The sequence below is a fragment of the Papaver somniferum genome, unplaced genomic scaffold, assembly GCF_003573695.1.
Source record: "Papaver somniferum cultivar HN1 unplaced genomic scaffold, ASM357369v1 unplaced-scaffold_52, whole genome shotgun sequence".
Lineage (NCBI taxonomy): Eukaryota > Viridiplantae > Streptophyta > Magnoliopsida > Ranunculales > Papaveraceae > Papaver > Papaver somniferum.
The window spans coordinates 753,019-768,050 of NW_020647860.1; the positions used below are offsets into that span (position 1 = coordinate 753,019).

Sequence of the window (15,032 nt, forward strand, 5' to 3'; positions counted from 1 at the left end):
GATTTTTTGTACAAAATTTCTTTTCTCAGATCATATTCCTGCCTTTGACTGTATTTTTCTGGCTTGCTTTAGATCGAGGGTAGAATTCTTTCTTTTAGGAAAAGATGAATCTCAGATCTCCAATCTTCTTCTTTGCTGAAGTCTTCATCTTGATCTGCCTTAGCCATGATGTCGTCTTCTTGGAAATCATCCGCGATGAATTCTCCCACGTCATCATCTGCAATATCTTCTTCTGCGTGGTTCCTCTGCTGTGCAGCGCAGAGTTCTTGAATATCAATTGAAGGCTCGTAAATCCTGGTTACTTTGATTGCTTTGACGTCCTCTTCTGAGCATCGATGATATGTAGGCCAGGGCATCCGCGTGCCTGAGTTCCTTCCTTGCCAGGTGTCGGAATTTGATGTTTGGGATTTGTGATGCCAGTGTTTGCACCAATTCCATGTATGCTGACAATGTTCTGTCATAAACATTATATTGCAACCCTATTTGTCGGATGACCAGCTGTGAATCGCTTGTCAGACGCACGTCAGTTATGCCCATTTCTATTATCAACTGAAGGGCATGCACCACTGCTTCATATTCAACTATGTTGTTGGTATGCCCCTTGAATTCTAACCTGAAAGCATGTATGATCCTGTCTCCTGTTGGGGTGGTGATTACGATGCCTATCCCCCCTTCTTTATTTTTCGACCCATCTACGAAGACTTCCCATTGCCTAGGATTTTTTGGTTCCAAGATGTCTATAGGGTCTTTACCTTCGTCCATTTCTGGTAGTCCTGCTGCCTTTCGTCCTTCGATGATGACTTCTTCGCAGTTATCCAATGGTAAGTCTGCTAGGAAATCTGCTAATACTTGTGACTTCTGAGAGTGTTGTAGTTCATGGATGATATTGAATTGATCTAGGTGAGTATTCCATTTTGCAATTCTGCCTACTTTTCCTGCGTTTTTAAGGACTGCTTCTAGCGGAGCTTTGCATGGGACGCGGACGTAGTGAGTCAAAAAGTAAGTTCTGAGTTTCAGGGTTGCCCATACTAACGCCAAGATGAGCTGCTCGATCTTCGTGTAGTTCCTTTCTGCTGCGTTCAGAGTCTTGCTGATGTAATAGATGGGCTGCTCTATCTTCGTGTTGGTTTTAACCAATACTGCGCTGACTGCATCTTCTGTTGCTGCTATGTATAGTGCCAACACTTCATCAGGGTCTGGTTTTTGTAATATAGGGATCTCAGCCAGGTATTCTTTGATATTTCGAAAAGCTTCCTCGCACTCTGTCGTCCATTCGAATTTGCTTCCTTTTTTGAGAATGTTAAAAAAGTGCTTACATCTGTCCGAGGACCTGGATATGAACCTCCCCAGCGCAGCCAGCGAACCATTGAGTTTCTGAACCTCTTTTAAATTCTTTGGGGATGGCATTCTTACGATGGCTTCAATTTTAGCGGGATCGACTTCAATGCCCCTCTTCGTCACCAAATATCCGAGGAACTTTCGGAAGTGACACCAAAAGTGCACTTCTCTGGGTTTACCTTCATGTTGTGCACTGTCATTGCTTGGAAAATATCTTTTAGGTCTTGGTGATGATCTTTGCGCTTGCTTTTAACGAGCATATCATCCACATATACTTCCAGCGTACTTCCAATCCATGGTTTGAAAATTGCATCCACCATTCTTTGGTAGGTTGCCCCTGCGTTTCGCATCCAAAGGGCATTCTTACATAGCAATAGAGGTCGTGTGGTGTATAGAATGTTGTATGTTGTTGATCTTCTTCTGCTAGGAATAATTGATTGTATCCAGAGTATCCATCCATGAATGACATTTCTTCGTATCCTTCAACTGCCTCAACAAGTTGGTCAATGCTTGGCAGTGGATAGCTATCTTTAGGGCAAGCCTTATTGAGGTTGGTGAAGTCGATGCATATCCTTACTCCGCCATTTTTCTTCGGTACGATGACCATGTTAGAGATCCATGTTGGGTACTTAACTTCTTTGATGAATCCTGCGTCCAGTAGTTTGCGGAGTTCCACTTCAACTGCTCGATGGTATTCTGGAGCTACTTTGCGCACCTTCTGCCTAAAAGGGGGGGTACCTGGTTTTATTCGAAGTTCGTGATGAACTAACTTTGGGTCAATTCCCGGCATGTCCCCTAATTTCCAAGCAAAGATGTCCGCGTATTCCTTTAGAAGTTTGATTAGCGCGGCTTCTCTTTCTTCATCCATCAAGGTGCCTATTCTGATAATCTTCGGATTTCCCTCAGTACCTATGTTGACTTCTTTAGCTGCTTCGACAGGCGTAAACGTGGGTTTTGGTTCCCCCAAGAGAGGAACATTCTTTGATTGCTATTTGGTGGCTCTCCGTCTTCTTTTGTCGCGGAGGTGCTGCTTCTGCGCTGCCAGTGTGGTCACGTTAGGCTTTTTCCGGAGATTTCTTCCAGATATGTATCTATGGTTTTTCCTTATTTTTGGCTCTTCGGGACTGGTGGTTTTCTTCCCGCTCGTTATTGATCTGATTCTGTAAGGTCTGACATTCCCGCGCAGTTACTTGGTCTCCTTTAATTTCCATGACTCCCTGGGGTGTTGGGAATCTGAGATATTGATGGTAGTTGCCGCTACTCCTTGAGCTTGTGAACCCATCTTCTTCCGATGATGGCGTTGTAAGGTGAAGGTGCATCTACGACGCTGAATCGAGTGTCCACTTTCATGGGCCCTGCGTCTACTTGTAAGACAATGTCCCCTAGGGGCTTTGTAGCTGCGCCGTTGAATCCGTAGATGGTGTAGTAAGATGACAGCAGTTGCTCGTCGTTGAGTTCCATACGTTTGAACGTGTCATAGAACAGGACGTTGACTGAGCTTCCTCCATCGATGAGAATTTTCTTGACATTGCACCCTGCTATTGGGAGTGTGAGGACTAGAGGATCATTATGGTCTTCCATGTCTTCTTCCACATCGTCTGCATCGAAGTCATGGGCGCGTCCATCCATTGTTCGTGCTCGTTTACCTCTTTCCCATCGATCTTATAAAGCTCACAATAATCTTCGAATTGTTTTCTCAATCTCTTCCCAATCTGGGCGGTTAGGGATGGTCCTTGAATCTCTGAACATGAAATCGTGTTGAGGGTGCGGTTGCCTTCTGGTAATTGAACCTGCTTGCCTCTCTTGGTTCTATCTTCGTTATCAATCTTCCGTATATATTGCTTCAGGTCTCCTGCGTCGATTAGTTTTTGAATCATTATCTTGAGATTTTTGCACTTTTCTGTTTGATGACCGTTGAAACAGTGGTATTCACAGTATTCCTTGGATTTTTCTGATCTAGGAGGCTGCTTTCCCTTGGACCATGGCCAATCGAAGTTCTCCCTCCCTTTGATCTCTCTCAGGATGCGCAAATAACTGGTATTCAGCTTGGTATAGACTTGATCTTCAAATTTTCGATCATCTCTTCGTCTATCATCCCTTCGTTCTTTCCTTTCTGTGTTGGGATGCTCTTCTGTGATTCCTCTTTTGGACCCGCTGGCTTGATCCACGGAATTTGTGCGTGTGGGATGTTGAGTATGAGCTCTGGGATTTTCACGCTGAATTTTCTCTAACCTTGCATGCTTTTCTATGATTATCCGGAGATCTCCTTCGGTGGTAGGGATGGTCCCGTGGATCTCCACAAACAAAGGACTCATCATGTCCATCCCCTATTTGTAGCAGTTGATACTAATCACATGATCTACGTTGCCAATAGCTTGGCAAATCTTGTGCCATCTATCAGTGTATTCTCTGATGGTATCTTTGTATTTCATCTCCAGCGAGAATAGCTTGTCCATGCCGGTATTGACAACCTTGTTATACATGTATGTTGCCAGAAATTTTTCTGTGAGTTGGTCGTAGGAATCGATGGAGTTTGACGGCAGGTTGTCGAACCATGATAACGCGTACCCTTTTAGACTTGATGGGAAGTATCTTCACAGTATGGAGTCTTCATTATCCCAACGGGCCGTCATTCGATTATAATATCGAAGATGAGCCGCAGGATCAGCTGACCCGTCATAGCAATCGAAAGCAGGAACCGAACATTTCTGTGGTATGGAAGCCCTGGCCAAGTGTGGCGTCAGCGGGGTAGTGTTTGCTTCCTTCATCACTTTCTCTAATCTTCCGCCTCCCTGCCTAGTTTTTAGCTCATTGATTTCTGCCAGCATCTCAGCACGCAGATTTTGCATTGCGATCTGGTGCTCTTCACGAATGGTAGATTTTGCTCTTAGGAGGGTGGTACCGTCGTAGTAGTCCGAGTTCTCGGGATTGTACTCAGGGTCTGATCTTTGGCTGCTCCTTGCTGCTCTTCGGTTCAATGGAATCGGGTTGTTTGCTATCACCATTCTTCTATCTTGATTAGGTGCTACAGCCTTGGAGTTAGCTTCGTCGTGTTGGTTCTCTACCTCTGCGCTATGAATGATTCTTTCCTTGAGTGTTTGGTTCTCTTGTGCTAATATCGCCACAACATCTGCGTATGCCTTCTGGTTCTTCCTTAATTATGCCAGCTCGGCCATCATCTGAGCGGAATGATTTGACCCTTGATTTGGTGTTCCTGCCCGTAATCGCTCATCGGCGGCTATGGTCTGTTCCTCATCCACGATCTGTATTACTGGCTCTAGTGGATCTAACCGTGCACCCTGGGACCCCGACGGTTGTTGTGAGGGTTGACCTGCTATTAGAAGCGGTTGCTTGGTCGGGAAAGGTATGTTCTGTTCGTTGGTTAAGGGCATCCCATAGAGGGGTTGTTGTATTCCTGAATCTTCTACGACTTCCTGATGTTCCTGTAGTTGAGCATTGGTTATTCTGGGAGCTCCAACCTTGGATCCGCCAGTTCTTGAAGCTCCTGCTTTGGCTGCCGCGACATTTACTGCGTTTGCTGCGATGATGTTGGCATTGATGGGGGTCGTGCTTTCCGCATTATCCTGCGCCCTATCCGCTGCCTTCAGCTTTTCACCTCTCTGCTTACTCCTAGTTATCATTGGGGTTGTCCTTGGAATCTCTTTTGACGAAGCTTTTGCCTTCCCGATATCTTTGCTTTTCTCCATCTTTTAATATTTCCCTGAAAAAGAGAGAAAAAATCACGAAGACAATGGGTCCCACGTGATGACTATTAGCGTTTTGAGTTCTCAAAGGTGTAAAATCTTGAAGATACGAAAGGCACCCATCTATGTAGATGACCGCAGATCTGTTCGAAGTTTTGATTTTCAAGGACGTGAAAACTTAGAAAATGTATGAAAAGTCAGATCCACTTAGATAAACGCGGATCTGTTCATAATTTTAGTTTTCAAAGGTGTGAAAACTTAGAAAATGCATGAAAAATCAGATCCACTTAGATAAACGCGGATCTGTTCATAATTTTGGTTTTTGAAATCATGAACGGAAAAAACCCTAGTGTTCCATACATCGTTATTTTCATAAAACGAAGTCTGAAACAAGTCACAAGAGAAGATAAATCTTTTACCGGGATGAATGTCCCTGTTTCTAGCGCCAGATTGTGAACACGCAGATTAATGTCATCTGAGTATTCACAAACAATGCGCGCAGACTCATGGTAATACAGTAAATAGGCTGCGCCTGAAGGGAATTGATTGGTTATGTCGAATCCTTGACTCAGAGTTCTAATACTCTTCCTCGTCTCATCAACTACAATCATTGTCCATGGCTCATACAATAAGATAAATAGTGGACGAAGTATAAAATGTACGAACATGATATGCCATAAGTAACGAATTGAATATATAAAGTATAGATGTATCAACATAGACGAAACAACTAACTTATATGATTCTCCCTCAGATCTCTGTCTACAGGGTTGGGTTTTTCTTTATATGTGTGAGGGTTACAGAAATAGTCGGATGACTTTGAGACCAATATAAGCCTGCGTAGCAGGAGGAACCTCACTTACACTTTCTCTATTTCTCTGTCTCTCTCCTATTCTCTTCTCAATGTTTCTTCCTCCCCTCTTCACTTGGGAGAGAGGGGTATATATAGGGTGGTTACATGGGGTCCACTTCTGAGTCCCGGTATAACCTTATCCTCTTGTGTCTTGTGCCGCTTACGCAGAGGTCTTCGTGTTCTTGGTCTTCTCTGCGTGTTCCGTTTGAATATTCAGTGCTATATGCGCTTCTTCCACAGGCTGTCTGACACGTATGCTGTTTGAGGGTATTTAATGCGGGTAGTTGAGATGTTTGTCCGTGGTAGACAGCTGTCCTCTGCCCCTGTCTTGTCTGCGCCAGTCTGACTATCCTCAGCCGTGGATCTTAGATCTTTTTGGGGATAGGATAAAGTGAATCTTGGGTTATCCTTCAGTGCTTCGCAGTGTTCTAGTGCTTCCGTCTTCCTCGATCCTCTACCGTTGGATCTGGTGGGTGGCGACGCTATCTTGATAAGACGCGACTCTTGGCTGTCCACGTGTGATATCATATCTTGATGTTCTCAGCCGCATGTCCTCCACGTATGTCTTTGTGGACACGTGGCGGAAGATGAAATGTGTACCTACAATTGAAAATCAATAACATGCCTATACTAAAGGAGCTAATTTGTGCTACAGAGATCACCTTAATTAATTAATTGTTATGAGGATGAAATTAATTTCAATATTGAGCAAGAAACTACCGTGTTTGGTTTAATTGAAGAACTGTGCTTTTAATCACATGAGTTATGTAAGTAACGATTAGGGAAGAAGACGAAGTATCTTTTAACTCGATACTGACCCAGTCGTTTTAACTTGATACTGACCCAGTCGTTCTAACTCGTGCCGACTCGAACGAGGGGTTACAATGACTTTTTACATGACCGATTTTAGGCCATCTGTCCACTAACGAACGTTAACCGTTTTTTCAAAAAAACAGGACGGAAAAATAAATTGTGAAAAGAATGTGGACATTTTCTTAGATGCATCTCCCACATGGACACTTTATTAAAAACCGGTGTTATTTTACAACGAGTTGCGAAAAAAATAGCATCATTCATCAATTACTCAATTCAGATTATGGTGATTATCATGATTGTTATATGCCACGTGTCTTATGTGTGTTAGATTTGTGGGCCCCACAAGAACATATAAAACCGCCCCTATCTTTCGTCGCGCCTCTTTTAATTTCTCTCTCTCTCTACTTTCTAAATTTTCAGTTTTCGCTCCAACAACATCAACCGCGAACCTAGGGAGCCTCAGATTGGGATTTGCCGTTCCTTTTTGTTGCAGAGAAAACCCTAATTTTCTTTCTTCATCTCTAACCCTAATTTTGTTCCTTTATGATCGAATCGAAATCTTACTTTTCTCTTTCCAAAATCTTAAACCCTAATCTAGAAATTAGATCTCGGAGTTGCAGAGGAGGAGGAGAGAACCTTAGATTCACTCAGTTTGGGTGGAATCTGGATGTGATTTTTGAAGGTTGAATTGGTTGGTGTTTGAGGTATGTTATATCAAAATTTTCAGATCTTCTTTCATTTCTTTTACCTTTGTGTAGATTTCTAACAACTTCTTATGTCATCTATTTGGTTGTACCGAGTTGTTAAATTTAGGGTTCTTCCGCCATTTTTCTTACTTTCTTGGGACAGGTTTAAGTTTAATTTATTTATTTTTCTGAATTGAGGATACTCTGAAGTGAGTTGTCTCTTCACCTTACTCAATTGAATTTTCATTTTCTAAGCCGTGTATTTCAATACAATTCCACGGAATGTTACATTTTCTCCCAACTGAAAAAGTATCCACCAGCATTTCTCCGTCTCCCCAAATGCCTATATATTTGCAATGTTTTGGAATGGAAACAACTGTTAGGAAAAGTAAGTCTCAAGTAACAACTCCAATCTCAATGTTTCTCTGCGTGGACAAGCTTCAGAAGTATAGACATCAGTGGACCTACATCTGCTGCACAAGGAATATGATTCTTTGTTTTGTGAAAGTAACTGCTTGAGAAATTTTACCTCATTCTGTGGGTGCAGTCTAGTATCCAAGATATACTGAGAGCTCCTTACTTTACGATAGTCCCATGTCATGTTTCATGATATCCCCCATAGAGATTTTGCTTGAAATTGATTTCCCTTCCATGATCTTCTCACATAACTAGGAGTTTCTTTTTTATAGTTTAGCCTGAATCTATGATACCATATGAGAAAGATAAATGCTCGTGCACAGTTCTGACAGCAAAGTCCTTTGTTAGCATAACTGAGATAGCTTGATCTGTTTTTGATTCGAGAATCTCAGATATGCACGGGCATCGTGTTTGCTCGTATGGAACTCCTAGACTCTAGTGCATTAAATAGTGAAGCAAGAACTTGATACTTGGTTTAAAGAGAGAGAGTTAAGATATTTTTTGTTTGATTTGTTTTCTTTTTTTTAATAAAATTCAGTGCTGAGTAATTTTTCAGTACTTTAATATGACTTTTTATTTTCCATGTCCATTTCTGTTTTGGATTTTGATTATATTTTCGGTGGTGGATATATAGCAATTGTGGATGGGTGAAGTACCTGCTTCTCTAACACCAAGAGCAGATGGGACAATGGATGATGTAAATTCTCCCAAAACAGAATTGAAGCGCACACATGAATATGTTATAGATGCTTCAGAAATAAAGACATTCCCCAACAAGAAGCAAAATAAAGAAACTTCAAATGAAGAATCCAAATCGGAGGTGTTGAATCCAAATCTTCCTTTGCATGAGAATGCTTCCAGTTGTCAAACTGTGTCAAGTCAGCTTGTTAATGGGTTATTGACAAAAGTGTGTGGTGATATTGCGTGTAGTAGTACCGGGAGTTCAAGTACAGAAAGCTCTGATGATAACAACAGCGATGATGAAAGTACTGATGAGGATGAGGACCTATCTGGAGGCGTTGTTTCTCCTTCTGGCACTTCAACTACTCAAGTTATATTGGAAGCTTCTGAACCATCTAGTTTTGGTATAAGAAGAATTATATTCAAGTTTGGAAAGAGAAAGGAACCAGAAAGTGGTATAGTTAGTAAAACAAGTCAGCCTGTAAGTAATGGGGTGGACAATTATCTACCATACAACCATTATCACTCAGGACGTGGGATGAACTCCTCAAAGTTGGTTGATGCAAGTGCAGGTATGCTTGTAGACACTTCTGGAATGACCTTTTCTGGATCTGATTCGATCGTTTTGGCTCCTAAGAAGATGGAAATGAAGATGAAGGTTGGTTTGAATAGCTACCCTACTAACGTCAGAAAGTTGTTGTCAACTGGTATTCTCGAAGGAGTATCTGTGAAGTATTATAAAGGAGAGGTAATAATGGTTGTTATGTGTTTTCTATTTACCTCACATGCTGTTAATCTTTAGTTGATCTGCTCTCTACAATGCTTACAGAAAGGAATGCTGCGTGGAATTATAAGTGGTTGTGGTTACTTGTGCGGATGTGGATTGTGCAACTTTTCTAATGTGAGTCATCTAACTTAACTACTAGTTTTCTGTGATCTATTTCTCCATCTTATCAACCAAAGATGATTTATGCAGGTAGTCAATGCTTATGTGTTTGAGCAACATGCTGGTAGCAAATCGAAGCATCCAAATAATTATGTTTTGTTGGACAATGGCAAATCAATCTACTGTGCAGTGCAAGAGCTAAGGAATATTCCTCTCGGCTCGCTGGATAAAGTAATTCAATCTGTGGTTGGTCCATCAATCAATGTGCAGTCTTACCTTTGTTGGAAAGGTAACACAGGCTTTTGTGTTATTACTCCAATTAAGATTCACTCCTCCGAATGCTTTTTTAAGCCGTAATTTTGTGTTCTGAACAAACTTAAGAGTTTTATTTTTGAAGTTTTTTATGTGTTTTGCCTGCTTATCTTTATATCCCGATTGGTAGTTTAATGAACCATCTGTTGCATTTAACATCATGCTAATTGAAAATGAACCTTTATGATTGGAATCCTTGACTGGCACTGGGAGGCTTTCTTATTGTCTTGAATATACAGAGGAAAAAGAACCAGTGATTGAATTGTGCATGGTGGCGAGAATGTAATTGATGAAAGCTACTACTTTTTATTTCTCCCTGTGTTAGTAAGATTTACTCTGACTTAATATATCGATATTACAGAATCACTTCAAACAGAGAACTCGGTGGAAGTTGAACGAAAGAGTGAAATAGGCAAGGTATTTCAGCCGAAGCATCGCGTGTATCATCACCCTATTTTAAGGTGAGTCTGTTATATTTTAGCTTTGCTGATTGATGAATGAACATTCTTTTCTGTTTCTAATTAGAGTTTTAGCGGATATAATATGATAAGTAACTAAGCGGCTTTTTATTGAATTTGTTAGCATTCCAAATGAAGCCACCGAGGATAGTCATGTTCCTTTGCCGCACTCTTTGGTTCAAAAGTACCCGGCTGCACAGATTTCCTTAGCAACGCATGAGACAGTGCAATTGCATGAACGGTTGAGAAAATTTCTCTTTTTTTGATGTTTATGTTCTCTTTTCTTTTCGATTTTCAGTGCAAGAAAGAAACTGAAATAAGAATTACTATTTTATGTTATTAGCTTGGTTGGTTACTGATCCTGAAATTGTATTAATTTTAGGCCAACACTACTGAAGCCACACCCCAGTAGCTCCTTTCGGCAGAAGAAGTATATCAGTCGTCAGTCTAAAAAGAGGTACAGTACAAAATTTGGTTCCTATCATCAACTCCCCCACCTTCCATCTTGTTTTTTTTATCGCTCGTACTTAGTGTGCTTTAGTGCGTAACAGTTTGTCATTTGTCTTGCAGAGATAATGATCTGCATAGGTTACTTTTCATGCCTAATGGACTTCCAGATGGAGCTGAACTGGCTTACTATTCGAAGGGACAAGTATGTTTGGCTGATACATCTACCTGTGTTGCCATATCTTCATCACATATATATTTGACCACTGATTGGTGTGTATATGTTAACTGCAGATAGTACTTGAGGGCCATAAGCACGGAAATGGTATTTTATGTAGTTGCTGTGATAGCGAGGTATGGTCATTGACCCCTTACATCTTTAAAGCCAGTCCCGTATTTGTACTCTTCTTTACTTATTATGTCTCTTGGCGGAACAGGTTAGTCCCTCACAATTTGAAGCTCATGCTGGATGGGCGACTAGGCGTCAACCGTGAGTGTCTCGCAAGTACCTTTTACTTGTTAAAGCCAGTTTATGTTTTATTATTTCACATCTCTAATTGACATACTTTCTTTCTGTAGCTATCGCCATATCTATACTTCTAGTGGACTATCACTTCATGATATAGCGATTTCTCTGGCAAGTGGACAAAATCTAGCAACATACGGTGGTGATGATATGTGCACAGTATGTGGAGATGGAGGAGATCTGTTACTTTGTGATGGATGCCCGAGGGCTTTCCATGGAGGTTTGTACTTGTTAAGACATTTTCCAAATTTCCAAGATATGATCGTGTGTGTTTCACTTTATTTCCATATTTTATCATACGGGAAGTAGATACACAAATTCTGGTGCTTCTTATTATCTCATAATTTTATCTTGTAACTTTTGAAACTTTAAATTCCTACTATCTTGTAACTTTTGAAACTTTAAATTCCTACACATGTTATATGAGGTCCCTTTTTTTACCCGAAACAATAGAACTACTTTTTTTATTGCCGATGTTAGGCTTCAGAACATTGTGGTTTACACATAATTGTGATGTTTATTCGATAGAAGGTGATTGGAATTGCAGTTTGTTTCCATTGTGTTTGCAGTTTGTTTGGAATTACAGTGCCTCCCAGAAGGTGATTGGAATTGCCCATATTGCGACGACAAGATACAGGCAGATGGAATGTCAGCTTTCAGCGAATCTGGTGTTTCCAGACCACTAACAATACGGTTGTCGCGGGTTGTTAGAGCCCCAGCTGCTGAAATAGGTGGATGTGTTGTTTGCAGGTAGCGTTCAGTACTCAGTACTGATGTCATCTTATATAAAGCATTTTTATGGCATCATTAGAGCTGAATCTTCTGCTAGAGGTATCAAGTAAAAGTTACCTATGCCACAATATCAAATGTGATTACGATCTTGGTAATTCACCAAGGCGTCGGCCATATATTTCTAGAATGTTTTTCTAATGTCTGCTTACTTTATGTCAATTTTTTTTTTAGCAGCGCTCTTAATTTTAAATAATTGCAAGATATGGGTTGGCATGTGTAAAAAGTTACTTTTAGTTATCTATTCTTACTTCTTTTACTTTCTGTTAGAGGGCATGACTTCAGTGTAGCAAGATTTGACGAGCGAACAGTTATGCTCTGTGACCAAGTATGTCTTTATAACACTTGATTCTCCAACTACACCCATGCATACATTAGATGAGGTTATCATTATTAAACTCATATTATTGATGTTGTTTAGTGTGAGAAGGAATACCATGTTGGTTGCTTAAGGGACCATGGATTTTGTGATTTGAAGGTACGTCCTAGCTCATCTTTTCTTCATTGACAAGTCACTTCTGGTTCTATACGGTATATTTTAGCACTTATCGCATGGTTAAACATAGGAATTACCCAAAGGAAAATGGTTTTGCTCTGAGGATTGCACCAGTATACATACTGCTTTACAAGCCTTGATCTTTGGTTGGCCAAAGGGTGTTCCAGCTTCACTGACTAGTATCATTGACGAAAAGCTTATTGAGAAAGGCCTAATTCATGAAGTGGGGGCTAATGTGCAATGGAAACTTTTAAGTGGAAAATATGGATCTTCGGAAGATCGGCCGCTGCTTTCTAAGGCTGCTGCAATATTTAGAGTAAGTCTTTGCAGATAATAATATTAATATCTTATATGACACGGGTTTGTTTTGAAAAACCTCAATTTCTTGACTAATTCATTTGGTTTATATCATTGACATTCATTTGAATTATATCATTGACATATATGATACATTTATGTTAATGGTAATAATCTTATCCATCTCTGTAGTGTACATTTGACATACTTGTAAACATAGCTTATTTGCAACTCTTGCTATATCCTTACTAGCTTAGTTTGTATAGGTAGTTGAACTACAAGGTGGTAAAAAAAAGCCTTGGTGAGGAAGAAGGGTTTTATTTGACTGGACTTTTGCATTAGATAAATCTAGTGGTAGTATATATATATATATTCAGTTATGCTTCTGCTTTTAATCACGGAATTGGTAGATTAATTCTTAAATCTTTGTGGTTTCCAGCATGGCTTTGATCCAATAGTTGAAAGGTCAGGTCGTGATCTTATTCCTGCTATGGTTTATGGGTAAGTTCATTTCATTATTTGAATTGACTTCTTGGTTAAAATACCATTTATGCTCAATCTATTTTGGAATTTGATTTGAGTGCAATAATAATTTCCATATATTATTGTCAAGTCCAACGATGTGTGACAGCTAACTGAAATATGCTCATAAGAATGTGTTGGACCTTTTGGTTGAATTAGGATCTTAACCAAGCAATGACCATAAGATATGTAGTCATAAAATTTAAGATATTATAATCACGCATGGTACCTCAGATACATACGCGTGAGTTCCCAGATCTCCTTAGGCACATTGCATATACCACACTAGTTGCGTTTCTGTTATAAAACATCTTGCTCTAGATGGAAAACCTCGGAATCTGGAATTTCAATTAAGCAACATGTTGAGTTATCTCGCGAGGAAAAAGGGTAAAATGCCCTCAAATTTTCATTAAGCCTAATAGCAATAAAGACATCCTTAGCAGTTACGAGTAATAACAAACTAATATTCTCATGCATGATTGTTGTTATTTTATGCAGGCGAAATATAGCTGGGCAGGAGTTTGGGGGAATGTACTGTGCAATTTTAACTGTAAAGTAAGTTGTCTTTTAGAAATAATACGTTGTTTGTTTTGTAAAACTTGGGTGGTCATGAAATTATTCTTTTTCTCTTCTTGAATAATGTTGACTTACTTCATGGGATTCAGTTCGGTTGTGGTGTCAGCTGGAATTCTCAGGATTTTTGGCTCGGGTGTTGCTGAGCTTCCTTTGGTAGCTACAACTAAAGATAGCCAGGGAAAGGTGAGCCTTTTTAATGTCATAATGCGAGTTTGATCTTGATCTCTATTTACCAAAGCTTAATATATTTATACCAGCTTTAGGCTAACTGGTCCTGATTTTTTGTAGGGTTATTTCCAAGCACTGTTCTCGTGTATTGAGAGGCTTCTGTGCTCCTTGAATGTGGAGAATATTGTCCTCCCTGCTGCTGAAGAAGCCGAATCTATCTGGATCAATAAATTTGGCTTCACCAAGATGACGGAAGAGCGAGTAAGTGTCCCTCCCCCACACCGTTTATGAGTTTGAACTGTTTTTAAGGGGAAGCCTGAGTATCTCGTGTCACTTTACAGATAACGGTGTTCTTTCTTTATTATTATCTTTAATGTATCTGTTCTCATTCAGTTTTACTTTTCAATCATGAGCAGTTGCTGCAGTACACAAGGGATACTCAGTTGATGTTTTTCCAGAAGACGGCGATGCTAGAGAAACCGGTTCCACCAAGGATCGGCGGATTGTAGTAGTTTCTGAATGGTCTCCCTCGCTGTGTATTTATCTTTCCCCGAGAAGAGCCATAGTTCCTGAATTTATTTTCAAGTTTTTAGTTCCCGATTTATTTGTTCTCTGTATGCAAAGTTGCTTCATTAGCAGTTAAATATTGAGTTGATAAAGAGCCAAGCTTTGGTAGAAAGAAAGATTAATGTGGTAATTTGCGTTACCTTCCCTGTTGAAGATTATAATTTGAGTTAATTCCCCTACAAAAATTACATTAGCAAAACCTTCCTTCGTTAATATTCCGTCCAAGGTCAGTTAGGTGAGTAATCATCTATGCACAAGTGGACAAAAACATACACGTGAACCTCCAGTTTCCCAAAATACCCACTCGTCTTCTTTCCTCATATCTCTCTTTTACTCTGGCGGCGACACCACCGCCAGCATCACTGTATACACTCCACAAAAAAACGTGCAATACGATTAACACGTCTTCACCAAGATCAAAAGTTCATCACCACAAAGCTAAAATAGAAAGCTATCACCACCAATCAGTTAGGATAATCAACATCCGTCAGTG

The 15,032-nt window shown here is 40.2% G+C and overlaps 1 protein-coding gene across 3 annotated transcripts; it reads left to right on the forward strand.

The window, feature by feature from the left end:
• The first annotated feature begins 7,118 nt into the window (after positions 1–7,118).
• On the forward strand, positions 7,119–14,710 carry LOC113343022. Of its 3 annotated transcripts, none has more exons than XM_026587355.1 (20): positions 7,119–7,415; positions 8,449–9,243; positions 9,325–9,396; positions 9,472–9,670; positions 10,055–10,154; positions 10,276–10,392; positions 10,534–10,608; positions 10,722–10,803; positions 10,893–10,952; positions 11,036–11,088; positions 11,178–11,344; positions 11,694–11,874; positions 12,184–12,241; positions 12,335–12,391; positions 12,480–12,725; positions 13,146–13,207; positions 13,727–13,783; positions 13,894–13,987; positions 14,093–14,233; positions 14,389–14,710. In XM_026587355.1, the coding sequence occupies exons 2-20, from the start codon at positions 8,458–8,460 to the stop codon at positions 14,479–14,481; spliced, it is 2,700 nt and encodes an 899-aa protein (XP_026443140.1). In that variant the 5' UTR covers positions 7,119–7,415; positions 8,449–8,457; the 3' UTR covers positions 14,482–14,710. The 3 variants fall into 3 exon arrangements, with proteins under 3 accessions (XP_026443140.1, XP_026443142.1, XP_026443141.1); XM_026587356.1 differs by lacking the exon at positions 7,119–7,415 and having other exon boundaries at positions 8,470–8,634; positions 8,745–9,243; XM_026587357.1 differs by lacking the exon at positions 14,389–14,710 and having other exon boundaries at positions 13,911–13,987.
• Positions 14,711–15,032: the final 322 nt, after the last annotated feature.